This window comes from Nicotiana tomentosiformis, chromosome 2 (genome assembly GCF_000390325.3).
Source record: "Nicotiana tomentosiformis chromosome 2, ASM39032v3, whole genome shotgun sequence".
NCBI lineage: Eukaryota > Viridiplantae > Streptophyta > Magnoliopsida > Solanales > Solanaceae > Nicotiana > Nicotiana tomentosiformis.
This window is the reverse complement of record NC_090813.1, coordinates 14,314,519-14,341,844: the sequence shown is the minus strand read 5'-3', so window position 1 is coordinate 14,341,844 and position 27,326 is coordinate 14,314,519. Positions and strand designations below refer to the sequence as shown.

The window sequence follows — 27,326 nt, the reverse complement described above, 5'->3', positions numbered from 1 at the left end:
CAACAATCACTTGCATTAGCACAGACATTATCCAATAACAAGATAAATATCTTCATAATAATTGGACCTAACCTTTTCAACATCATTTGTAAATCAAGTGAGAATGAAGATTCAGGGTGGTAATCCATATGAATGACCACGGATCGAATTCCCGCTCAATGCTTTCTGGGTTGAGTGCCTAGTACGGTTTACATTCCTTTTGTGATTTACAAGCTATTACATAGGGGAAGTTTACTCAATGCTCATCCAAAGGAAAGAGACTGCGGCAGAGTTTGTAGCGGCCAAAAAAAAAAATTCGAGTTTGGCCTAATAACTAGGAAATCATACTCCGCATGCTAAGTTTCTAATTAACCCTTCAAGTCAACTAGTCAAGGGGGAAAAAAGGAGGTTGCTTCAACGAGATAAAAACATACTACTCTCGAAAAGCTACCAAACATAGTGCACAAAACTCTCTTTGAGGGAAGAAACAGCAATATATCCTTCAAAAATGGAAAAGGTGTCTCCATTTTCATTCTTGCTCTATCTATATATACGTGAAAAAGGACACATGTTACTAAATTGCTTATCGTTTCGTCTCCCACATCAAACATCAACCATTTGCAGTAGACTTGTAGTGATACTCGTCTATTGTGGAGTAAACTAGACCTTCAGACTCGAGAGATTCAATAGCTTCTCTGTCATACAGAAACCATATGGAAAATAAGCAAAGAGCAAAAACGATTATAATGATATATAATCATGAAAGAGAACGAGAGGGGAGAGACTTACAAGATCTTCTCCGAAGGAACTTTTAGCTGTTGAGCAAGCTCATTGCGATGAACACCTTTTTCACGTGCACTGAAATAAAAAATGACGAGAGATTACTAACATAGCAAAATCATTCAATGAGCTTGGTAGTCATATTTTCAATCAATTACACAAATACCCAATACTATCAAATTTAAAAGAGAACAGCAAAATAACTGCTTATGAAACCAAATCCAGTCAAACTGTTAGATACAGTGTAAGAACCATGTTGCAATACTTTACCTATCAGTTTACATCTAAAGTAACATAGTGTGGAGTAGTAATAACTTTAGACATATGCTTTCGAAAATAACATAACCTGTGTGAAGGTTGGCTGCACAAATCCCTCTTCTCCATTCAGCCCGATGTAGAGTCAAATTCACCACAAAGATGTAATCTTTTCTTTCCAATTAATTTTTTTGATGCTAATATTCATCTTCCTTTCCTCTAATATCAATTTTTTTATTGACTGGCTCAATGCCATATATATTCAGACCATCTTATCACTATTTTGTAGTGATCTTGGAGGAAAGTTAGATGGGATTAGAAGTTAGTTACTCAGTTGAAGGTGGTTAGAACTAGTTAGTGTGTTACTCAGTTGAAGGTGGTTAGAACTAGTTAGTGTGCGCAAGGGACTTGACCCATTAGTTCTATAAATAACTACAGACAATAAGGGAAAGCAGGAATGGAAAATCTGATAAAATTCTAAATCTCTTTCTTTACGTTCTCTCTTCTTTCTCCTCTTTCTCTCTCTCTCGCTCTACTCTTTTCCCTTCTTTTCCTCTGTTCTTCTCCTATCTTTCTCTTATCTTTTGTGTTGTAATAAAATTGTCAAGTTTGTATTCTTGTTACTTTAGTACATTACATATTTAATGCCTGATTCAGACATTCAGTGCTACCGAAATGCAATTATCCAACATGACAACTGTAACACATTTTAAGAATAAACATCAGACTTTACATATTCTAGAATTTAGGTAATCAACCATTTGTTAACATTAAGATCAAAATTTAATCAAAACCATTTATTTGCTCAAGGCTTATATGCAATGCACTTTACAAATTTTCAAGATACCCTCCACCTGATAGTCTGATACAATCTAGCAAAAGAAGTACGAAGCGGATCACTCAGACCGCAAATTATATCCACTTGTTAACGCCGCAATTGAGAAAGGAACAACTGTAGACTACCAGAGCAGCAAGCGTCTCTGCGAATTTCTAACACAAAGGCAGGAAGAGATGTTCCTCAAACAATCCAAATTTAGTCTCTTGATGAAAGTTCCCATTTATACTACAATGGAATACCTAAAGGCATGCTCATGCCTGAGTTTAGATAAATAACATACGAGTACATTTAGATCCTTTAAATGACTTAATAATGGAGATCATCATCATATTGCTAATAATTAATATATTCCCTAAGTTGCCCCATCTTGCAGAGTTCCTATCCGGTGTTAGTAGTAACAAAGCCTTCATCTACTTTTCATTTTTATAAAGAGAGACATTACGAATTTGACCAAAGTTCAACCATTCATGATACATCCCGAAGTCAAAAATCTATTATACTCCTCTCCCATCTTCCTCTATTCCAGAGCGACAGCCTAAATCCTCCTATTTACCTCTTCTTTTTTTAATAACTGAGAAGCCTCGAGAGCCAGTGCGGTTCGAAACTCGATAGATAATGGGCTCGCTCCTCTACTATTCTCCACTTAACTACCAGGCTTTGTCTATGGTAGGGTTCGGACCCGACGTAATTCACACACTACCCGTTGCGCTCTTACTACTAAGTTGATAAGATTTCTTTCAGGAGTTGGTAGCATGAGTTTTTACAGAAATACATCTAGTTTTATGGAGCACACAGTTGGATAAGATTACGCATTTCATAGCATCAAATAAGATCCTAAAAACTGGAATCAACCTGAGAGGAAAGGTCCCAAACAAACCATCTGCGTGTCCTGCCTGGAAAACCATCTATTTTAACATTTATTAACCAAAGGGCAGCAAGTTCAGTGGGTGTTCTTTTCTTTTTCCCTTTTTGAAAAGTTAGTCCACTGGATGGTCATAACTGGCCTGCATTTTTCCTGGCTTTGCATTAGCTCTAACAAAAGTTATAACATCGGTTACTCAAATGATGGCAGAGATGTTGACAATTACTATCACAAGAAAGCAACCCCCTTCTCCAAAGGCGACCCTCTTGAATTTTCGGTTGTTTCCTAGATGGAAAAGCCCTGGCTTATAAATAGGACAATGAGGAGACAAGGGGTGAAGGATATTCAACTTAAAAGTGAATTTGTGGTGTGAAGAGTGCATTATGACCCATTATCTATTGATAGGCGAGAACAGACCGTTATTGACTGCTTCCCCAATCTATTCTATTAGCCCTACATCCCTTTTTTTGTTTTGGCCATTTTTGTTACGCATTGAACCCCACTTAGGTGCTGACCGAGCAAAAAAGCAAGGCACGAGATATAGGAGAAGTACCCGACCTTGCAAAGAACCCACTCGCTATTTTGTTATCAAGTCTTCTCTAAAGCAAGTGAACAATTTGAAAGTTATTTCACGGAGTAACACTCGTATATTTCTTTCTTTGACATCTGACAGAACAGGAGTATCCGACAAAATCAGCCGCCAAAAAAAAACAAAAAAAAAACTTCGACATGTAATAATCTGCCTTCATTTGTACTGCTGTGATTGCCATGGTATTTGCACTAGAAAGAAGCAAACACTGAAAAATGCATCCCCAGTGAGAAAACTTTTTGGAGATTCAAATGACTTACAGGCATGACGGTTGTTGCAAGTAGTCCAATACCATTTTATCTACACCCCTGATCCCGTCCATGTTGTATCCAGGAAACTGAAACTTAAAAGAAAATTACTAAATCACTGGTTATAGTGAAAATGTTAAAAAAAACTGAAAATGAACATTAGAATTAACTACGCCAATTAAAAGAAAGAGCAAACGTAATTAGAGATACTTGAGTCGACAGTGAAGCTTGATATCCCTTTAAAGGAGTGTTGGCCGCTGAGCTAGGCACTTGAGCTGACATAGACGAACTATCCTGTTGCCTCTGGAGGGGCAAAGGAAATACAACTCTAATCAGAATCTTATGTACATCATATTCTGTTTTAGCTTAACACATGCGAGGCAGTTTGCTAAATACCCGTAGCTTACTGTTGTAGCTATGAACATAAATGACCTCTGCAAAGTGGCTTGCAATCTCATTGTAGTCATCCACAGGCCTAAAACCACAAAGATAAGAACTTAGGATCTTTACCACCAACTCGTCAAAGAAGATACAGAGGGAACAGGAGAAGGGGGTCATCTTCTAACCTCCCAAGAGACCATATGAGTAGAAATAACAACTCTCATGAAATTTTTACATGCTTCATGCCCTAGCCATTCATGCACTAATATATAAGGACAGGTGTGTGGTTCAATCCATATAGATGCTTTTTAGTTTTATTTCATCAGAGATGTTTTTCTCGCAAACTATTTTGTCAAGTTGGAGTTTACAGAAAGTTCATTGGTTTAAGAATAAATATTTATAAACTCCGTCATGGTTAATGAAAATGACGATCAAAAATTGTACATGTCAAGTTGTCAACATAGTTAACAAGTTTGGTTTGCCCAGTTATTGATTCATCACACTTAAGGGATCAATCAGATAATGCAAAACCTCCCATTTGTAACAAGTTTACACGCCAATTTTGCTTAACTGATCTCCCTGTGCCTCTCCAGAAAAGAAGGCACGGAACAGATACAGTTGCCTTGTTTTGACAAACAACTATCACGTCATTTCACGTGCTTCTTAGAAAAAGCCAGTTGTGCGCACTCTCTCTGCCTTCTATCTGATTGACTTCCTCTAAACCTTAAAACATCCCCCAAAAGTTAAAAAAAGAATTGATCCCAATTAAGAAATTATAAAAACAGCAATATAAATAATCAACACTTGAAAAGTGGAGAGGTCCTAGATACATTACAAAGTAATCAACTAACAAAGGCATGCAAGGATATAACTAGGGCTTAAGAACAAGGAAACTAACTACGACCGTACGTGGACCTTGAAAATACTAAAATCAACACTAAATATAAGTTTCATGTTTTTATATGGTTTCAAGTACAGATAAGTTAGTAACTTTATGGTGAAGTAATGCTGTGACGCATTGAGTACATGAATGCTGGATAATTACAAATAATGTGCTATAAAACCTAAAACCCTATGGAAATAGCTTTTCTCCAAGCCAAGGCAACCACCTCACTAGCAGAAAAGCTTAACGACTTGTGCATAAACTCCCCAACATTAATATACTGAAAGAAACAGAAATGAGCAATTCAAAAAACCCATTCGTACAGTAATACCTGACAGAGTAAGCTACCAACTGCCTTTTACCCAATAATCCTTTCAAGTGTCCATGAACCCGAACATACATGCCATTTCTATTTGACAAAGAACCCGAACAAACAATAAAACATGATATTAAAATATATCTTAGGTGAAAAAATAGCACACTATCAAGAAGAAAAGTTACGTGACTGCTTCCATTTCCTTGGCATCAACAGCTTCATTTACCCTGCATAGCATGCATCAACCAAACTTTACAATTAAATTTTTAAAACAGAAAGTCAATTGTGTCAGACATAATAGCAATTGACTAGATTATGGTTTTACATAAGAGGTATAGCAATTCTAAATCCTATACCAATAAGAGATGCACCACAATGTACTTGTGGTCTATGATGACAGAAATGATATCGACGCCATACCCATCAGTCAGATAGAGTCCTAACCAAATTAAAGTCAGAACAGAAAAGGGAAAAAAGAAACTGACAATTACCATCGAGAACAGTCAATGCGCCCTGTTCCATCATCCACTACAAATGAAACTTCTGTAACCCTTTCCGATTTGTTGAATAAAATACCCACCACTTTCACCTACGAGCACGTCAAATTCTAAATCATACATATCTTGCATAAACTTTCAACAAAACAGTAAAAGCCATGAGTATAAGAGACAACAATAACCCAGTATAATCCCACTACTGGGATCTGAGGAGGGTAGTGTGTACGCAAACCTTACCCCTACCCTGGGGTAGAGAGGCTGTTTTCGATAGAACCTCGGCTCCCTCCCTCCAAGAACTCCCCACCTTGCTCTTGGGGTGACTCGAACTCGCAACCTCTTGGTTGAAAGTGCAGGGTGCTCACCACTAGAGCAACCCAATCTTATACATGAGTATAAGAGAGACTTACATTATTCACGTCAACCCCATCAATGAGAAAGTTTGTCTTATCATCACTTGATTGAAAGGCTTCACTAATTTGCTTGACACTTAGTGGAAGCAAAGACTGTGAATCACGATTCTGCGAATAGAGAAATAAAAAGAAAAACATGAAAGATGTTATCACCCCTGCATTTCAATTGTCCACGACCATATTAAGATGCTACATTAAGCAAGAGAATATAATATGCTTTAAAAATTCTTTTTATTTCCTTCGCGCCGAGTCAAAACCAAATACACTCTACATGCACTTATGAAATTTAAGGAACAGATAAACAAGAGAATATATTATGCTTTAGAAATTCTTGTATTTCCTTCACACCAAGTCAAAACCAATTACACTCTACATGACACTTATGAAACTTAAGGATCCAAAAGAAACTTACTCTAATTTAAAATTGAAATGTAGAACATTGACAAAGTTTCTAAAGATCAAGAAATGCATGAGTAAAGAAATACTCTTTATTTTGCAATATGCTTGATCAGCTTTCCTTAGTCCATAGTTACTAACCAAATCTAGAAGCAACAACAACAACAACCCAGTAAAATCCCACAAGTGGGGTCTGGGGAGGGTAGAGTGTACGCAGACCTTGCCCCTACCCCAAGGGGTAGAGAGGCTGTTTCCGATAGACCCTCGGCTCAAGCAGACGAAAAAGACAATATATCAGTACCAACAGCAGAAAGCATAAAAATAATAACAGAATCAAAAGTATCAGAAAATAGATGAAAAACAATAATAGTAGCACGTAAGAAAGGCTCGGTACTATGAATAGTGAAAGAGAAGTGTGGACACAATAATAACCACTAGCACTCTAGGACACAACCCTGCCAGACTAGCCTCTCACCCGGTGCGGAGTAGCAAAGAGCTTCGCTACCCCCTATCCTACAACTCTAATGCTAGACCTCCACACTTTCCTACAAATCTAGAAGCATGTTCCAAATTTCTCTAGCAGATTTACTACTTATGTGATATTAGATGTCTGACTGATTCTTCTTCTGTATCATGTAGAATAACATCTTAGCACATTTTATGTCCCCTTTTCTGACGATCTTCCAGATTTAATGTAGCTTCATGGACCACAAACAAATAGAGCTACTCTTATTGGGGCTTTTATCCTCCGCACAGCTTATCCTGGAAATCTTTCCTCCCTGTCACCATTTCTGGCCCTTCTTAATTTTTTTTTTTTTTGGGACAGTGGTGGTGTCAGGCCAGCTTGCGCATACCTCGACTAAATTCATAGACTACCTGCTGCCTCCCACCGGCACAAGTACTCTGTCCAGGCTTAAACATATGGGGAAAAATAACCTAGTGTTTTTGTCTCCATTGGGACCATTTCCGGCCCTTCTTCTTCTTCCTCTTCTAGCAATTGGCTCACCAATTGCATTAAGTTCGTCTTTGAATATTCAATCTAGTGTGTTAAGCACTGCCATCTTATACTCCCTCCTTCCAGAAAGAATGGCACTGCTGCTATTAGGGGAATCAAACTTTTTATTTATTTATTAAACTAGTTTAAACACCTCTAATATATTCATAACTGTAATGATTTATCATTTATGTAATTACTAAGCAAACAAACTTTTTAAAGAAATTAAACAATGGTGGACCCCAAGTTAATTCATTTTTCCCTTCACTTTCCTACATAGCCGCAAAATTATCAACCAAAAAAAAAAAGGAATTGCAAAGAAGAACTAAAATACGCTCTTAATTTTTAAGGGTTTATTCTAAAGTTATTTCCTTTATTTGTTTTGGACAAATAGACCATAGTTTGAAGTTCTATGAAAGGCATATTAGGGTAAATGAAATATTAAAGCTTTCACATTTTGTATGCCAAAAAATAAAAATAAAAACAGACCTTGGCTGGAGAGAAGGAATGATCGCCGGCGGTTTGTGTGGCCTGCGATGGCATGAAACCGCCGCCGGCAAACGCCGCGTTACCGTCGAATTGGCTGTTCCCGCCGTACATACTTCTTTGTGTGTGTGTGTGTGTGTGTTCCCGCCTTTTTAACTCTCTTTCTGAGACTTCCTCTGGAATCTTTTCGCGCTTAGCACCTGCAATGTAAGAAAACTACGATCTGGCCCTTAGGCACCAATTATTATTTAATTTAATATACGCCAAAGGGCCAAATATAAGGATGTACTTTCGAAAATAGTATAAAAATATCTCTCATTATATTATTGGGTTATATATATACCCTTTCCGTCATACTTTATAACAAATATACCCTTATTTTGAATGGAGTGCCACGTGTCAGCACCAGATGAAAACAACACATTTCTTGTTTTTACCCGATCCGTTTTAAAAAACCTATCACCCGACCCGTTTTAAAATTCAGTTTTTTTAAAGCATATATTTTGTAAAAACTGGAATTTATTTTTGTAAAAACTGAAAAAAAAATAAAAGGAATTTACAAAATATATATTTTTAAGTCTTTTCAGTTTTTTTAAAGTATTTTTTTTGTAAAAACTGAAGAAAAAAAAATTAAAAATGCTTTAAAAACCGAAAAATATATATTCTGTAAAAACTGAAAAAAAAAAAAAAAGAAATTTGAAAAATATATATTTTTCAGTTTTTTCAGTTTTTTAAAGTATTTTTTTGTATAAACTGAAAAAAAAAATTGCAAAATATTTTCATTTTTTTAAAACTAATGTATATGTAGTCCAGGGGAGTCTTTGTTTTTTCAATTTTTTTTTAAAAAAAACTCAGTTTTTACAAAAATAATACTTTAAAAAAACTGAAAAGATTTAAAAATATATATTTTGTAAATTCTTTTTTTTTTCAGTTTTTACAGAATATATATTTTTTAGTTTTTAAAGCATTTTTTTTAAAAATATTTTTTTTTCAGTTTTTACAAAAAGAATTCTTTAAAAAAACTGAAAAGACTTAAAAATATATATTTTGCAAATTCTTTTTAAAAATTCAGTTTTTACAAAATATATGCTTTAAAAAAACTGAATTTTAAAACGGGTCGGGTGGTGAATTTTTTAAAATGGATCGGGTAAAAAGAAAATGGGTCGTTTTTATCTGGTGCTGACACGTGGCACTCCATCCAAAATAAGGGTATATTTGTTCCAAAGTATGACGGAAAGGGTATATATAACCCAATAGTATAATGAGGGGTATTCTTAGAATATTTTCAAAAGTACAAGGGTATATTTGACTCTTTGTCGTTTAATATATGTGAAATATAACTAGTCATACTTTGACGAATATTTAAATATATTATCTATATTATGTTAATTAATATGGACAAGCGTGGGTTGCTCTAGGGTCTATCGGAAATAGCCTTTTACCCCAGGGTAGGGGTAAGGTCTGCGTACACACTACCCTCCCCAGACCTCACTAGTGAGATTATACTAGGTTGTTGTTGTTGTTGTTGTTAATTAATATCTGATAGTAATATTGGTTAATCCTCTCGTGCCATTTTATGTAATATCCTCTTCTTTTTAGCTATCCCAAAAAATTTGTTGCATTTCTATATTGAAAATTATTTAATCTTACCCCCTTCACATAAAAGTTCACTCTTTTATGAGGAAAAAATATAAAGACATGTAAAACTCTTACCATTATTCATTTATTGCTGATAGTAAGGAACAATATTAATACTTTAAATATATCCTTAAAAAAAAAATTCAGTAAAATTCTTGTGCTCATAATTTACATGACTAATGATTTTATTTGGTATGATATTATCAGTACTTTAGTACATCATCAACAAATTTTCGAACTACATAGCAAAAAACATCTTGTGAGCACAAGAAAAAATAATTAATTAACCAAACACTAAAAACAGAAGTTTAGACAAAATATAAAGAGAACTGTAGACAAATGATCTCCACATGGATACAAGTATATAAACAAATTACAAAGCCATCAAAATATTCAGAGAACACTCGGGATGTAAGAAAAGGCACTTTAAAACAAGTAAATTACAAAATACAACTCTACATACAAACATTAAAAAACAATCAGAAGAATTTGTTGTATTGATCTGTGAGAGAACTCCTGAGATTGGAATATAGGCCATAAAGAGAGTACTGGCGAAGATTCTTCACTTCAAACCATGAATTGAAAACAGATTCATGCTTATCAGTGCCAGAAAATGTAAGTTGTATCCCCAGGCTACAATCAACATTACCACCTCTATTCTTGCAGTTGTTAGTCCTGATAGCACAATCCTGATCGTTGAGGCACACAAAGTTAGAGTTGCCTGAGCAAGACGAGCAGCCATCTCTCTTCCAATACAAGTTTTCCAGCCTACCCTTTTTGAATTCAAGTACCTATATCAAACAAGAACACCATATTCTTGTTAGACACCAAATCAAACCGATGCAACACCAAGATCTTGTATCAACAATCGCACTTACCAGAGTAAAGCTTGTTACAGTGAATGTATTATTAGCAACAAAAGCAGGCAAAGACCTAGCAGCATATTTCCGACCAGCAAATGCAACCATGTAGCCTCCATAAGAATCCTGTAGTACAGTAGAAGAAACATTGGAGGTCAGTAGATGCATATGAATATAGAAAAACGAACTATCCCCAGGTAAGAAAATTGGAGGATGGAAATACACAACCATTACACAAGGAAGAGGTACGAATGAGCTTCATATATTGCAGAATGCAGAAGGGTAGTGAAAGTAAAGATGCATTTTTGCATATGTTTTCTGTAACGGTTGAAAAAGAAACAGTTGTCTCTAGCTAAAAAACAGAGCTAAAACAGACTAGAGAGGAGAAGCAGCACACTAATACAAGAGTCCTTCTCACTCAGATAAGAAACAGTAAATATACCACTCCCCTTATTCCAATATTCCCACCCTCCCATAAAATAAACAAGAAAAGAAAAAAAGGGAAAATAAGAGGGTTCTCAAGCCTGCAGAAGGGGTGGGGGGGGGGGGGTGGAGCTTAGACACACCTTCCAAGATAAAAGTCGAATCTGCTAGAATGTAAAGCGTTGGAACATCATTAACAGATCCTTTAGTTTCTACAAGTTACAGTTTGGAAGCCCGTGATCTAGTGCATGAGTTGGTATTCGAAATGATTCACATTTCAAGCGCCAAACTCACCTTGCTATGAACCCCGAAACACACTAAGTATAATAGAGGGGTAGAAGGTGAAGCATATCATATTGCTTCCTCACTACACCTTTCTACTAGACAAAAGGAAAGGTTAAGGACCACTAAGCACTACTCCATCCATCCCTACAATATATAAGGTGAAATATGACTTTTAAATATTCAAATCAGCAAGCAGAAGCTACAAGCTACCTTGCACGGACTCTCCAAAATGCTACCACATCCATGTCGGATCCTCCAAAATTGCACTACTTTTGGAGGATCCGGCACGCACCCAGCCACAGTTTAGGAGAGTCCAAGTAATATAGGCTACAAGTAAGCCAAGACGGCAGCATTATTGGCCTGTCCAGATAAAAGCCCGATACAGGAATCCATTAGCTCTGCTTCGTCTCAACGTAACAAAAATAATGCAGCAGATAGAGGTGGCTGTAAGGCGTTCAATGAAGAGTATGAGCTGCAGATGAGGGAACAAATCCAGAAGATGAGAGCCCTCGGAAGGTCAGTCACGATGCAAAACTCCAGAACCCCTGTCAGAAGTTTGCTGCTTCATTTGCAGTGATATCAAGTCAAGGGGTCAAGTAGCACACAAGGAAAAGGTATCGCAAGGCCAAAAGACAGCTTCACAGACGACCAGTCAGGTACTATTGCCCCAAATTTAAAGTTACTTCTCTAACTAAAGTGGAGAACCCGTGTTATGAAAAAGACTAAGTTCACCCCAAAATTTGAAGTTAGCTCTCCAAGTAAATGGAGAACCCAATTAATGAAATTGCCTTAATATTCTCGCATGATGGGCAAATGTGTATCTTGTAATTCCCAGATTGTGGCCAAAGAGGAACAAAGGCTTGACTAATCAAGCTCAAGACTCAAATTTTATTTTTTGAGAAAGTAAAAGAAAATTTAAGACTCACATTTTACTTTCTTAGGCCATCTCCAACCATCCCCCATTTCACCATAATGGGGGCAATTTTTTCCATAATGAAGCTCCAACTCTCCCCCATTTTTGCCCCCAAAATGGGGGATGAATAGTGTTCCTCCAAATATGGGGCACACTATTCATCTCCCCCATTACTATTCATGCATATTTTATTATTATTTTATTATTTAACTCTTTTAATTTATCTCTTTATATATACCTAATTATGTTTATATAATATCTTTATAATATTAATTTTACATCTTAACTTTGGCGTATAATTTTGATAAATTAATTTTCATGCATTTATTATTTTTATGTAAAATTGTAAGTTAATTTTATTTAGCTCGACATAGAAGAATTAAGGACAAAGATACTCATTTTGCACTTCGTAATGCATTAATAGATCATTTATGGGAAAATACTAAAGGTTGAAGTTGAATATTTATGTAGTATTTCGAATGAATTTTATCGTCATGTAATATGTATTTAATTAATCTTGTATCACAATGATTTCACTTTTATTTGAATTATTAGTTAATCTATAATAATTGCTTACAAATTATATTATTTAAAATTTTATGGAATTGTTTTAATAAAAATTACAAATTAATGAAAATAAAAGATGAAATTTGTTTAATGGAATTTAAAAAATAAAAATTGAAATGAAAGATAATAATATAATATAGAAGAGAGAGAAGAATATAAAAAAGAATATTCTCTTTTGGGGAAAAAAATGGGGGTAAAGGTTGGAGATGCCCTTAAATCTCTCAAGCCATTTGATCTACCCTCACTTGGGTAAGAGAGGCAGGCCCATTATCCCCGAGTTTCAAAGGATGAGATTGGTCCCAAATGGATTTCTAAGTCATAAAAAAAAGATCTTTAAATATTTAAAGGATAGCAATTTTTTTATTCTTGATGTTTTGTTACTATTTTCTATTAAAAATTACCAATAAGTTTCATAGAGTTGCTTTCAATAATTATATAAATGATTGCAATTGTTTACTTGTTGATGTTTTTCTACTAACCTATAAGTTGCACATTACCAATGGTTCCTAAAACAAAATTCACCAATGCATTAAGGCATAGATATTGAGCTGAGAGTCTATTGGAAATAACCTCTCTTATCTCCAAAAGGTATGGTATGCGTACACACTACCCTCCCCGACCCCACTATGTAGGATTATACTAGGTATGTTGTTGTTGTTATTGAGGCATAGACATTAGGCAAACAACACCAACAAGAGTAAGATAGAATTAGTGATGATAGGCAAACATAAGATTAAGAACGAAACAAGCATTCATCAGTACATGCCCAAGTACTAATGGTAACAACAACAACAACAAACCCAGTGCAATCCCACATGTGGGTTCTGAGGAGGGTAGTGTGTACGCAGACACACGCAGACCTTACCCCTACCTTACGAAGGAAGAGATGTTGTTTCCAATAGACCCTCGGCTCAAGAACAGTGACAAGGACACAATAAACCAACATTAACAATGGCAAGGAAATAAGATAAAAGAAAAAAATAGCACATCATGTAATAGCAGAGAACTAGGGATACGAAGCTATAAGAGAAATGCGAAAACTACCGGCAATAATGCCACATAGTCTAATAAGCGAAGAACTTGGAATAGGAGAATACAAGACTAGTACTAGTACTTTTAATACGACTAGAAGAGACTCTTGACTACCTGTTAACCCACAACCCTAATCCTCGACTTCCATACCTCCCTATCGAGGGTCATGTACTCGGTAAGCTGAAGTAGAGCCATATCCTGCCTAATCACCTCTGTCCAGTACTTCTTATGTCTCCCTCTACCTCTCATCTGACTCGATATGGTCAACCTCTCGCATCTCCTCACCGGGACATCGATGTCTCTCCTCTTCACATGCCCGAATCATCTCATCCTCGATTCCCGCAATGTGTCTTCCACAGGGGTCACACCCACCTTATCCCTAATAACTTCATTCCTAATCTGATCCTTCCTGGTATGCCACACACATCTATCTCAACATCCTCATCTCTGTTACTTTCATCTTTTGGACATGATATTTCTTGACTGGCCAATACTCGACTCAATACAACATAGTCGGCCTAACTACCATTTTGTAGAACTTGCCCTTAAGACTTGGTGGCACATTCCTATCACACAAAACACCGGATGCAAGCCTCCATTTCATCCATCCGCTTCAACACGATATGTAACATCGTCGTCAATCTCCCCGTTCCCTGAATAACAAACCCAAGATATTTGAAACTATCTCTCTTGGGAATGACTTGTGTATCAAGCTTCACCTCCGCTTCTATTTCCTGCGTTCCCACACTGAACTTACACTCCAAGTATTCAGTTTTTGTCTTACTCAACTTGAAACCTTTAGACTCCAGGGTCTACCTCCACAGCTCCAGCCGATCGTTAACCCCGCAACGTATCTCATCGATTAGCACAATGTCATCTGCAAATAACATACACCATGGCACATCCCCTCAATATGGCGCGTCAGCACGTCCATCGTCAGGGCAAATAAAAATGGGCTAAGAGCTGAACCTTGATGTAACTCCATCATCACAGGAAAATAGTCTGAGTCTCCTCCCACATTCCTCACCCGAGTCTTCGCTCCATCGTACATATACTTTATCATCCTAATATACGATACCGGAACCCCACTAATGGTACTAAAGGAAAATTCAGATAGTTAAAAATGATAGAATATTGTTCCGGAAAAGGAAAGAAGCATTCATCACTATAAGAATATTACTAATAAAGTTCAACAATTCTAGTTCTAGAGTTAAAAATAAAGGGATATTTGGCCAAACCAAACAGAGAGAAAACAGATGTTTAGGAATAATCGTCCTCCATTGACTTAAAATGAATGAGATAAAAACCATAACATAAGATAAAGCCAAGAAGAAAGGACGGATTACATTAAGTTCTTCATACATGCTAATTACGAAGTACCCCATTTGTCCTAATTTAGGCGACATTTTCCTTTTTAGTCATTCCCAAAACGAATGACACTATTTTATATTTGCTAACAATTTAACTTTAAACTTCTCATTTAGCCACAGAATTGGCTATGGTATGTTTCAAAACTCAAGTTTCAAAATTCTTTTTTTTCCTAAAACTTTGTACCTAGACAAACAACTCACATAAATTAAGGAGGGAGTAGAGCTTTTTCTAGGAAGACAATGTCCAAAATACTCTGGTTATAAGTTTCTACCTTCACTAAGACATGATCAAGACTCAAAATTAAGAACAATGACATCCCTATTCGTTCTCCCTTAACCCCCCCCCCCCCCCAAAAAACCAAAACAAAACCCCCAAACCTAATCTAAAACCAGAACAAACCCATCTCAGATCTAACCCCATTTCACCATATTTCCAGATGTAAACAATAAAAATCTCAAATTTCAGCCAATTGAACCCAATATATATATATATATATATATATATATATATATATATATATATATAGAGAGAGAGAGAGAGAGAGAGAGAGAGAGAGAGAGAAAGACAGAGTAAAGTGGGGTAAGATCGATCATACAGGGAAAAAGTTGGTAGTGTTGATAGTAAGGAGAGAGATCTCATCCACTTTAGGTCTGAACACAGCAATCTGAGAATTTGCTGATGAAAGAGAGAGCCTTTTATCGCAAGGAGACAACTGAACTGAACTGTTGAGGAAAAATGACGTTCTTGAACTAAATGCAATTCCAAAACTAAACCCATCTGATTTTTGCACCTTTGCATCAGCGCAGGGTGAGTACACGTGATTCGTGTCACTGCGCGATTGTGCTAAAAAGGTCAGAGATGAGATTAGTAGAAAGAATAGTGGTAAAAGCCTCTGAATCGCCATTGTTAGAGGGGTGTGATTTTGTGGGGAAAAAAGACCAAGGAAAGGAAAAGCCAGCGGACAATTTTGGAAGGCCAGAGAAGGCACATCAGTATTGTACCTAACACAACATGTTGTCAACCTTTTATTTATGTTCAAAAAATATTGTCAAGAGATTATGATGAGAAACTCTATGATTTTAATGATATTGATCTTCCCAAATACTTAATAACTCTTAGCTTGTTTTTTCTTGTTCTATATTATTACTTTGAGCTATATTTTATAATACGTTATTAGCACGAAGTCTCTAACCTCAAGGTTGAATTTCACTTCTGGTAAGGTATATCTCGATGATTTATTATCAAAATTATTCAAATTTTATTCAGAAAGGTATGTAGTGTTACAGACACGTCATTTTGCTACAGCAACAAGTCGCAAGCTTTAAACCAGATAAGTTTGTACCACTATTTAGAATAAACAATGATCTGGTTATTAGAAAATTAGTACTTATGTGGCTGCTAAGGATGTCACCTTGTTAAATTTTTATGAACTAAATAATAGGTGGCATGCGGTATACTAAATAATCTATAAAATTAAAATTATACTTTATTATGTATGCTTATGGTTTTACCTTATAATACGATTTTAGTATGCCTAGTATATGGAAAGCATATAGTAGTAGATAGTAGACATAGATATTGATTCCCTGATTGACTTAAATGTTCTGCTATATCCTTTTATTTTTTTAGAGAGCATAATACTTAGTTTCCACAAAAGTGCATGGTAATTAGTAGTACTATTATTCTGTTTGATACATAATTTTTCCTTAATGTTCTGGTCATATCACTTTCATCTTGAAGTAAGCTTATTCCAGCAAAGACCATATGTGTCACGACCCGAAATTTCCACCTTCGGACCGTGATGGCGCCTAACATTTCACTTGCTAGGCAAGCCAACGTTAGAATAATATTATCCATTTTTAAAACAATTTTTAAATTTATTAATAACAAAGAACAATTGCGAAAGTAAATTCTGAAATATAGTGAATAATCCATAAAAATAACAGTGTCTAAATACCATCCCAGAATTGGTGTCACTAGTGCACGAGCTTCTAGAATAAATACAAATAAAGGTCTGAATAAAATAAAGATGTCTGGAACAAACACATAGCTAAAGTAAAATAGACGGGGACTTCAGAACTGCGGACGCTGTGCAGTTATACCTCAAGTCTCCTCCGAGTAGTTGAAATCCGAGCAAGTCTATAGTACGCCGCTGGGACCAACTCCGAAATCTGCACAAGAAGTGCAGAGTGTAGTATCAATACAACCGACCCCATATACTGGTAAGTGCTGAGCCTAACCTCGACGAAGTAGTGACGAGGCTAAGGTGGGTCACTTACATTAACTTGTATGCAATATTAGTAACAACAATAAATAATAGAAATAAATCAAGTAAATCATTTATAATAATTGAAGCCAACTCAGCAGTCATAACCAATTATCATTTTAAATAAGGCTGTTGCGGCGTGCAACCCGATCTTCCAATATGGACTTTTAATAAGTCTGTTGCGGCGTGCAACCCGATCCTCCAATATATCCATTTATAAATTCTTATAGAAGAAATTTCCCCAATAAATGCAACAATTAATATAAAATTATAAGACAACAAACATACAATAATTATGATTTAATTATGAAAAAAACAATGACAAATAGCAAATTATTATGGAATTCAGGGAGAAAATAGGCAGTTTAATATTTAATATGCTAAATGTCAAATAACAATTAAGACACATAATTCAAATAGCATGTAACAATTAATGCAGGAATTCAAGAATTAATATTTGACAAAGAATAAGAGAGAAATACTTATTATAATAATTAATTCATGATTTAAAATAATTTATGATTTTTCAAGTAATTATGCAAACAATTAATTTGACGACGTATAGACATTTGTCACCCCGCCTATACGTCGCTCACATGCATTTCACATAACAAATAGTTTAAGAGTTCTATTCTCTCAAGTCAAGGTTAACCACGACACTTACCTCGCTTTGCAAATTCCGATCAATTACTCAACCACAACTTTTTCTTTTAAATTTTATCTCCAAAAGTTTCAAATCTATTCATAAACAATTCGATATATTCAATACGAATCATAGGAATTAATTTCATATGAATTTACTAATTTTTCGAGTAAAAATCCGAAATTTATTAAAATATTTGATAGTGGGACCCACGTCTCAAATCTCGAAAAAAATTATAAAATCCAAACACCCGTTCCGAGAAGAGTCCAACCATATAAAATTTATCAAATTCCGATGTCAAATGGACCTTCAAATCTTATTTTTTGTTTTTGGAAGATTTTATAAAAATCTGATTTTTCTTCCATAAATTCACGGATTCATAATATAAATGAGTATGAAATCATGAAATATAATCAATATAGATAAGGAACACTTACCCCCAATGTTTTTCCATAAAAATCGCCCAAGAATCGCCTTACCCGAGCTAAAAAAATTGGAAAATGTTGGAAATGGGTCGAAACCCCATTTCGAGAACTTAAGTTCTATTTCTGGATTTTTACCCTTCGCGAATGCGGTCAGTGCCTCGCGTTCACGAAGCACAAAATTTGTGCTGCCCAATTTTACTCTTCGCGAACGCGAGGGCTACTTCGCGAACACGAAGTTTGTCTGGCTTGGCCTTCGCGAACACGAGCTGCCCTTCGCGAACGCGAAGGCAATTTCTTGGTTAGCTTCTTTTCCCTCGCGAACGCAAGGCTTCGATCACGAACTCGAAGCTTTGCACCTCAAGCCTCCGCGAACGCGGCCCCCTCTTCGCGAACGCGAAGAGTAATTTTCACCTGCCTCCAGTTTCTTCTTCGCCAACGCGAGCCCTCTCTCGCAAACGCAAAGAAGGATACCAGAAGCAGATTTCTGCAGTTTTTCCCAAGTCCAAAAATGGTCCGTTAATCACTCGAAACCAACCCGAGCACTCGGGGCTCCAAACCAAATATGCACCCAAGTCCTAAAATATCATACAAATTTGCTCGCACAATCAAATCGCCAAAATAACATCAAGAACTACGAATCGGACACCAAATCAAAGAAAATTTTCAAGAAAATTTTAAAACTTATATTTTTACAACCGGAAGTCCGAATCACGTCAAATCAACTCTGATTCTCACCAAATTCGGCAGATAAGTCATAAATATTATTGTCGACCTTTACTGAGCTCCGGAACCAAAATACAGACCCGGGTCAATAAATCCAACATCAGCAATTTCTTAAAAATCATTAAGCTTTCAAGCTTTTAATTTTTTATCAAAATTCCATATCTCGGGCTAGGGATCTCAGAATTCGATTTCGGACATACGCCCAAGTCCCAAATCACGATACGGACCTACAAGAATTATCAAAACATTAATCCGGATCTGTTTGCTCAAAATATTGACCAAAGTCAATTCAGTTGAGTTTTAAAGCTCTATTTCATATTTTAATCCATTTTTCACATAAAAACTTTTCGAAAAATGTACGGACTGCGCACGCAAGTCGAGAAATAATAAATGACGCTTTTTGAGATCTTAGAATACATAATTACTTATTAAATTTAAAGATAACATTTTGGGTCATCACAACATGTGAATTTTCAATATTATTTTGTATTTTCGTATATCTGTTTGACACTAATTACTTAGCTGATTTGAGTAAACGAAAGTCAATTATTGAGAATTATATCTAAATGACATTATGAAGAGTTTAACTCAAGAGGTAAGCATTTTCTTCGTATTTAAAATTATTTTTGTCCTTTGCTATTAATGATATCAACTTCAATGAGTTCAAGTCACAATGCACCATAAGGGCAAGACATCAGGATCAAGTCCTGATACTCCATGATGATAAGAGTTGGGTTTGAGTCCCAATTAATTATGGTCTAGCATGCCTTTATATTGGTAAGATATTGAATTTGAGTCCCACTATGCCATATTGATGATATAATGATAAATAAATAAAATTAATATATTTTTTATGAAAAGGCATAAATATTGTCCTACTTGATTTGCTCAATTCTTGAAGTAAATGTGGTAGCGGCACATAATAAGTCCAAATGAAGATAAGTGGTTGAACAATGAACGTGGGCATTCCAAATATCAAAATAATAATAGTCATCACTATGATTATAAAAGGATAACAATAAGGGTTCTCAAAATAGTCCTTCAAAATGTGAAGGCAATGTTTACCATCAAATTGGTATGAAAAAAAATAAAGCACGCCGATGATTATGATCCATTTCTTGAAGAGAATGTTACTTGTGATAAGCATTGAGAATGCAGACCCATTCCTAAAGGTGAATGTGTCAATATGTGATAAAAATAATGAATAAATACATGCAATGCATGATTAGATGAATACCACACAACTCACCTCTAAGGGAGGTTTGAGTGAAATAAATAGAATAAATATTATTGTGTGGTTACATGAATATGTCATTGGTCGGGTACATGTGATACGCCAAAAATATATATATTTTGTTGTGCCTTATAAAAGGTTATTAAAGGCAGAATTAAAGCAATAAATGATTTTGCTTATGATAATTTTGACCATGACAATTTATTATGATATAATTTTCTCCGTGAAGAAGACATTTACCATATGAATGGAATGACAAAATATCTTGTAGTACAAAAGTTACTAAGAGCTCCGGAAAAATTAATTTTTTACTACCCAGATGAATAAAATTATTCACGACATTGATATTATAAAGTCTCAAAAGAAACTTTTTGAGTTTCAAATATATAAGTCAAAGTGGTTGGCATACTGAGACTATAAATGAAAGGAATATTGAATATCTTCATATTTCTATAATCATAATGGGTAAATATGAAAGGTTACCAGATTGTTTTTTATTTGTACTACACAAATATAAGCATGATGATGGAATCATATGTCACAGGTAAACTAGAGGTTTACTGAAACAAATATTAGTTGGCATGACCGATTGACCATCCTGGTTCAATTATGATGCGAAAAATTAATTGAGAATTACATTAGCATATATTGAAGAAATAGAAGATTATTCAAGAATTCTCTTGTGCTGCTTATTCTCATGATATACCCGTTAAGGTTGGGATTGAATCCCTTGATTTCTAGAACAAATAAAAGGTAATAAATATATGGACCCAGTTACCTTCCATGTGGACTGTTTACTATTATATGATTTTAATAGATACATCTATTCTATGGTCACATGTGTATTTGTTATCAACTTGCAGTTTGGCTTTTGCAAGATTGATTGCTCAAATTATTAGAGCACAGTTCCAGAATATAAATTATGATGATTTATCTTGATAATACTAGTTTAAATCCAAGTTGATTTAGTAGAAATTGTATACCTCCAATTATATCTAAACCATTGGTTATGAGAACAAAAATGCCAAAATAAAATTTGGTATGTGATATATTATTTAATATACAATAACACTTGTACGCATCTAGCCAAGTTATGATAAGTTCTCCTTATCACAATCGGTTCAAGGACAGGAACCAAATAATTTTCATCTAGAAATATGAATGTGCTATATGATTTAATTATTCCACCACAATACACAAAGATGGATCCCCAAATAAGGCTAGGGATATGTGTTGGTGATCCCAACAATAGGGGGAGAAAATGGACAGCTAAAAAAGTAATGTTTGTAATAAATTATTATGAGTACATTTAGATCCTCGTACGAGAAAATGTGAACTTGAAGTTCAAGTGATAATTTATTTGTAAAATATTGCCAGTCGTATTTGCTGACCCAAAGCTAAATGTCATATTCAGCTGCTAATGCTCCAAATAAAATAAAGTTCATAATGAATAGAGTTTATGGCATGCATGAAGCATAATAGACTAATTAGTTCCAAAGATGGTCATAATAAGGAGGCAAGTGCTCTAGAAGAGCACCACGACATAACACTTCATAAGACCTCACGGGAGAGGCTCAGGTACCTGAAAATAATAAGATAAAGAGATCTCAATAAGTTATGTCTTTATTAGGTAATAGTAGAACCGATATAAAATGATCGTCGACGATATTGTTAATATAGTGTAGCGCTCAATATTATTAATATTGACGAGGATCTTGAGCTCAAATCTGTCATGTAATTTGAATAGATAAATGATTGGCCAAATAAAAAATACGCAATGAAAATTGATTTCACTTGAAAAATATGAAGTTGGACGGATAGTCCCAACACATGAATGTATAAAGCCAGTGGAGGTATAAATGTGTTGTGCAAAAAAAAAAGGTCAAGTCGATACACATAAAGACGACTTGTGTCACAAGAAAATTTATAAATATCCTGACATTGATTATATAGAGACATGTTCTCCTGTGGTGGATGTCGTAATTTCAGGTTTTAATCTGGCAATACAAGAAAAACATGATATGTGTATAATGAAAATCATTGAAGGATTTAAATTGTTTTGAAGCATATTAAGGTTTCCAAGAAATTTATTAAATAAAGCTTCAAAAATTCTTATATGGATTGAAACAATCAGGGCGCATGTGGTATAATCGTCTGAGTGAGTACCTGTTGAAAGAAAGGTACAAGAATGTTTTAATTTGTCCTTGTTTCTTCATAAAAAGATCTGGATCTAAATTTATTATAATCGCCATGTATGTTGATGATTTAAATATCATTGGAGCTCCTAGGGAGCTTCCTAAAGCAGTAGACTATTTAAAGAAAGAATTTGAAATGAAAGATCTTGGAAAGATACAATTTTGTCTTGGTCTACAAATTGAGTATATGAAAGATAAAATTTTTGTCTATCAATCAACATACACTAAAAATATTTTAAAGCGATTTTATATGGATAAAGCACATCCATTGAATATTCCGATGGTTGTGAGATCACTCGATATAAATAAAGATCCATTCCGACCTCTTGAAAATAATGAAGAGCTTCTTGGTCCCGAACTACCATATCTTAGTACAATTAATGCACTGATGTATCTTTCTAACATTACAAGGCCTGATATAACTTTTTCAGTTAATGTCTTAACAAGATATAGATCTTCTCTTACAAGGAGACATTGGAATAGAATCAAACACAAATTGTGGTATCTTAAATGGACTACCGATATGGGATTATTTTATGGCAATGATTATAGTTTCGATTTTGTTGGTTATGCCGATGCTGGGTATTTATCTGACCCACACAAGGCTTTATCTCAAACAGGCTATGTGTTTACATATGGAGGCACTGCCATATCTTGGCGATCGACTAAGCAATCAATCATGGCTACTTCATCTAATCATGTTGAGATAATTTCTATTCATGAAGCAAGTCGAGAATGTGTAAGGTTGAGGTCTATAATATACCTTATTCGAGACAAATGTAGTTTAAAGTATGACAAACTACCCACAATTTTGTATGAAGATAATGCAACATTCATAGCCCAATTGAAGGTAGGATTCATAAAAGGGGATAGGATAATACACATTTCACCAAAGTTATTTTTCACACATGATCTTTAAAAGAATGGTGATATCAATATGCAACAGATCCGTTCAAGTGATAATATGGCTGATTTGTTCACCAAATCTCTACCGATGTCAACCATCAAGAAACTAGTGTACAAGATTGGGATGTGAAGGCTCAAGGATGTGAATTGATATTCTCATCAGGGGGAGTTAATATGCGTTGTACTCTTTTTCCCTTATAAGGTTTTGTCCCACTGGGTTTTCTTTGCAAGGTTTTTAACGAGGCAACCAAAAGGCGTATTTCTAAACATGTGTACTCTTTTTTCTTCACTAAGATTTTTTCCCATAGAATTTTTTCCTAATAAGGTTTTAACGAGGCACATTATCTATGGACATCCAAGGGGAGTGTTATAAGAAAAATCAAATTATGGTGGATGTCTACTCTTCCTCCATGATCTTCTCAAATGTTTAATGACTTATTCAATGACATATTTCTATGCTTAATGACATATTCAATGACATATTTTTCTTCACTTTTCATGCCTATATAAAGGCCTTGTAATAGATAGGAAAATACACACAATTGAAGAAGAAATAAGAATCTCTCCTCTCTTTCTCTCTGTATCTCTTAGCTTGTTTTTTCTTGTTCTATATTGTTACTTTGAGCTATATTTTATAACAATTAATTCATTATGGTTAATTCTAATATGTCTTTTACAAATTATGGTTAAGTCCTTATGATATATCGAACCAGATACTTTTAACTTACAAGTAAGAGACTGTTGCACTTTTGATCGATTTGCTTGTGAATATTTATAAATTTTCCAAAATTATTGCATGTTTAATATTAGCTATGTGTTATATTAAAATTGTATGTTATTCCATATGTGAGGGTAATGCTATTTGAAAAATAGTCAAAAATACGATATATTTCTTACATGTAGGGACCAAACATGCATAATTAGTTGAAAGTTAAATGTGCTAACCATAGTATATCACAACGATCAAATCAGGGTTTACCGATGGCTAAGGGACTATAAGTGCTACTATCTCTTTGTTTTGTGATCCAAACAGAAATTTTCTTACGGATTTTAACCATATCACTTAGTAATGAAAAATGTAATCTAAGTTATTGTGTCACAATTTAGAAAGGAAAAGAAAAAGTTTTGGTGTCACAATCAGAATGCTAAAATGTTTGGTCAAGGGATTTTTAAATTCTTTAACATCAAATTATTTAGGACTCATCTTTAAAAAAAAAAAGAAGAGATGGACTCTTACGAGGAGAAGGAAAAATGGAAGTAAGAATCATGAACATAAATGAATTAGCACATTTTGAAGGAAAATGGGAAGAAAGATAATAAAAAACAAAAAGGATTAAAAGAAAACATATATATTTTGTGGAGTGGAAATTAACGTTTCCTCTTCTTTCTTTCTTTTTCTGATTGAGGTGAAATAACTTAGTTTATTTTTTTAATTCTAGCAATTAACATTTTATACCTTAGTAAAGCCACAAAGGAAAATAAAATGTGGTTGGAGGTTGCATTTTTTAAAGGCAAAATCTTGTTCAACCGAGGTGTTTAATAGATACAAATTGACTGAGGTTAGAGTGGCTTAGAGGAACAAGTCTCAATTGGATTGTCAAAGTGAAATTGGTGCCAAATGTGTGTATTCAATCTATTTTTTGATTTTTAGTGTTTGGTATAGTTTCTGATATTGTCGTTTCTAAAATTTGACATGTCTTTTTTGATATTTCTGGTTAAATAGCTTCTTTCACAACTGTTTTTTAAAATCTACAGTCATAATTTGTTAAATGTTTGATGGTGACAAAAAATATTCACTTTACAAACTTATGAAAACAAACCTCTCGGGAATATATGTGAAGTACCATTTTGAACCTACCCTAACACATAAGGGACCATTTTTGTTATTTTCTCTATACCAAAAGGCACAACTTTATTGTCAACCTTTAGTTATTAAAAGAGAAATAATCCAAATTTACACCTAAACTTCACGAGATGGTAAATAGATTTGTCCTCCGTTAATAGTTGTTGTCATATATATTCTTATTGTTATGTTTGATATTTTAAAAATATTGTACCATACCATACATAAATAAATTTAGTATGGCTTGATTTTCACTTTTTGGTTTTGGATTGTGTAGTTCGTAACTTCAGTATTACTCTTTAAACTTATTAGTCATTGAAAAGAGCGCGCGTGTGTGTTTTTTACCTGGAGTGGAGCAGTCGATGTTGGAATTCATATAAAAGGTTGTTCAAATCTAAGGGAAAAGCTCAAAAATTGAATGCCCTAAGCGGACTAAGTAATTTTTAACTTTAAATATAATTAAATTATTCAATTGTATGAACTATACATTCTACTTAGTGGTGAAAACGAGACCATTTCATGATGAGAATTCAGAAAAAAACATGTACAAAGCTACATTTTACTTAAAACATATTTAAAATTTTCAAAATAGATGAATTTTTTTTGATATTATACTTAATGATAAAAATCAAAATTACTATGTGATGATAATTTTAAAATATATTACGTTAACCTTGAATTTTGTATAAAATATTACATAAATTTATGTAAATGGTAGAAATATGTGCAAGATAGCTTGAACACTATCACTCTAAACAAGTTCAAGAAAATATATATGTAAATCTTATTGTATAAATTCAAACCACTTATACTAAAGTTTTGATTTAAGACACTGATTTTATCAAGCACTAGATTGAATTTTAGCATGCCTTTTATATTTAGATTGATTATATAATAATACAATCCATGTCATATATAATCTGTAACGATCCGGCCGGTCGTTTTGAGAGTAATAACCCCGATCTCTTATTTACTCCTTCTCCCATATCTATTTCTTCTATTGTGACTTATCGGGAGGTGTCGTTTTGGTTTTTTGAGTGTTTTGGGACACTTAGTCCCAAAATGGAGGTTTAAGCCTTAGGCTTTGGACCGTAGTCGGAATTGTATGAAGACGACTCCGGAATGGAGTTCCGTCGGTTCCGTTAGCTTTGTTAGGTGATTTTGGACTTAGGGGCGTATCCGGATTGTAATTTGGAGGTCCGTAGCTTATTTAGGCTTGAGATGACGAAAGTCAAATTTTTGGAGATTTGGACCGGTAGTAAAAATTTTGATATCGGGGTCGGATTCCGATTTCGAAAGTTGGAGTAGGTATATAATGTTGAATATGACTTGTTTGCAAAATTTGGGATCAATCAGACGTGGTTTGATAGATTTCGGCATCAGTTGTGGAAATTTAAAGTTTCAAATTCTTTAAGTTTGAATTGGAGGGCAATTCTTGATTTTAGCATTGTTTGATATGGTTTGAGGGCTCGACTAAGTTCGTATGGTGTTTTAGGATTGGTTGGTATGTTTGGTTGAGGTCCGGGGGGCCTCGGGTGAGTTTCGGACGCCCAACGGATCGATTTTTGGACTTAGGAGGTTGCTGAAATTTTCTGGTATCTGAGTTCTAGTTTCCTTATACGCGATCGCGTGGGTTGATCCGCGATCGCGTAGGCTTAGCTGGGCAGAGGATGGAATTGTTTTTCGTGTTCACGAACATTGGCATGCGAACGCGTAGTGATGTGAGGTGGTGCTTCGCGAACGAAGAGCCAAGGTCGCGGTCGCGTAGAGTTAAGGAGCCTAAAGCTGGGCCACACGCTTTGCTCATCGCGAACGCGTGTGGTCATTCGCGATCGCGTAAGTCTGAGAGCCAAAGCATCGCATTCGCATGGTATTTTACGCATTCGCGTAGAGTTAATTTCTGGGGCAGCGAGGTTGTTCTTCGCGATCGCGAGGCTATTTCCGCGATAGCGATTAAGGAAATATGTGGGCAGTATTAAAGTTTTCAAAAACGAGGGTTTTGTCCTTTTTTATCAAAAACTTGAGTTGGGAGCTCGGATTTGGACGATATTTTGAGGGATTTTCAGAGATATCGATTGGGTAGCGATT

At 34.8% G+C, this 27,326-nt stretch overlaps 2 protein-coding genes across 3 annotated transcripts; both read right to left on the bottom strand.

Moving 5' to 3' along the window:
• Window positions 1-388: 388 nt before the first annotated feature.
• On the bottom strand, window positions 389-8,135 carry LOC104086778 (replication protein A 32 kDa subunit B-like). 2 transcript variants are annotated; one of them, XM_009591110.4, is made up of 10 exons: window positions 7,918-8,135; window positions 6,036-6,146; window positions 5,623-5,720; window positions 5,317-5,358; window positions 5,147-5,224; window positions 3,948-4,026; window positions 3,762-3,854; window positions 3,564-3,646; window positions 769-837; window positions 389-674 (listed from the first exon to the last, which is right to left on the bottom strand). In XM_009591110.4, the coding sequence occupies exons 1-10, from the start codon at window positions 8,026-8,028 to the stop codon at window positions 590-592; spliced, it is 849 nt and encodes a 282-aa protein (XP_009589405.1). In that variant the 5' UTR covers window positions 8,029-8,135; the 3' UTR covers window positions 389-589. The 2 variants fall into 2 exon arrangements, with proteins under 2 accessions (XP_009589405.1, XP_009589406.1); XM_009591111.4 differs by having other exon boundaries at window positions 3,564-3,640; window positions 7,918-8,134.
• Window positions 8,136-9,859: 1,724 nt separating this feature from the next.
• LOC104086779 (uncharacterized) lies at window positions 9,860-16,029 on the bottom strand. Its single transcript, XM_009591112.4, has 3 exons — window positions 15,599-16,029; window positions 10,431-10,538; window positions 9,860-10,343 (listed from the first exon to the last, which is right to left on the bottom strand). The coding sequence occupies exons 1-3, from the start codon at window positions 15,905-15,907 to the stop codon at window positions 10,032-10,034; spliced, it is 729 nt and encodes a 242-aa protein (XP_009589407.1). The 5' UTR covers window positions 15,908-16,029; the 3' UTR covers window positions 9,860-10,031.
• Window positions 16,030-27,326: the final 11,297 nt, after the last annotated feature.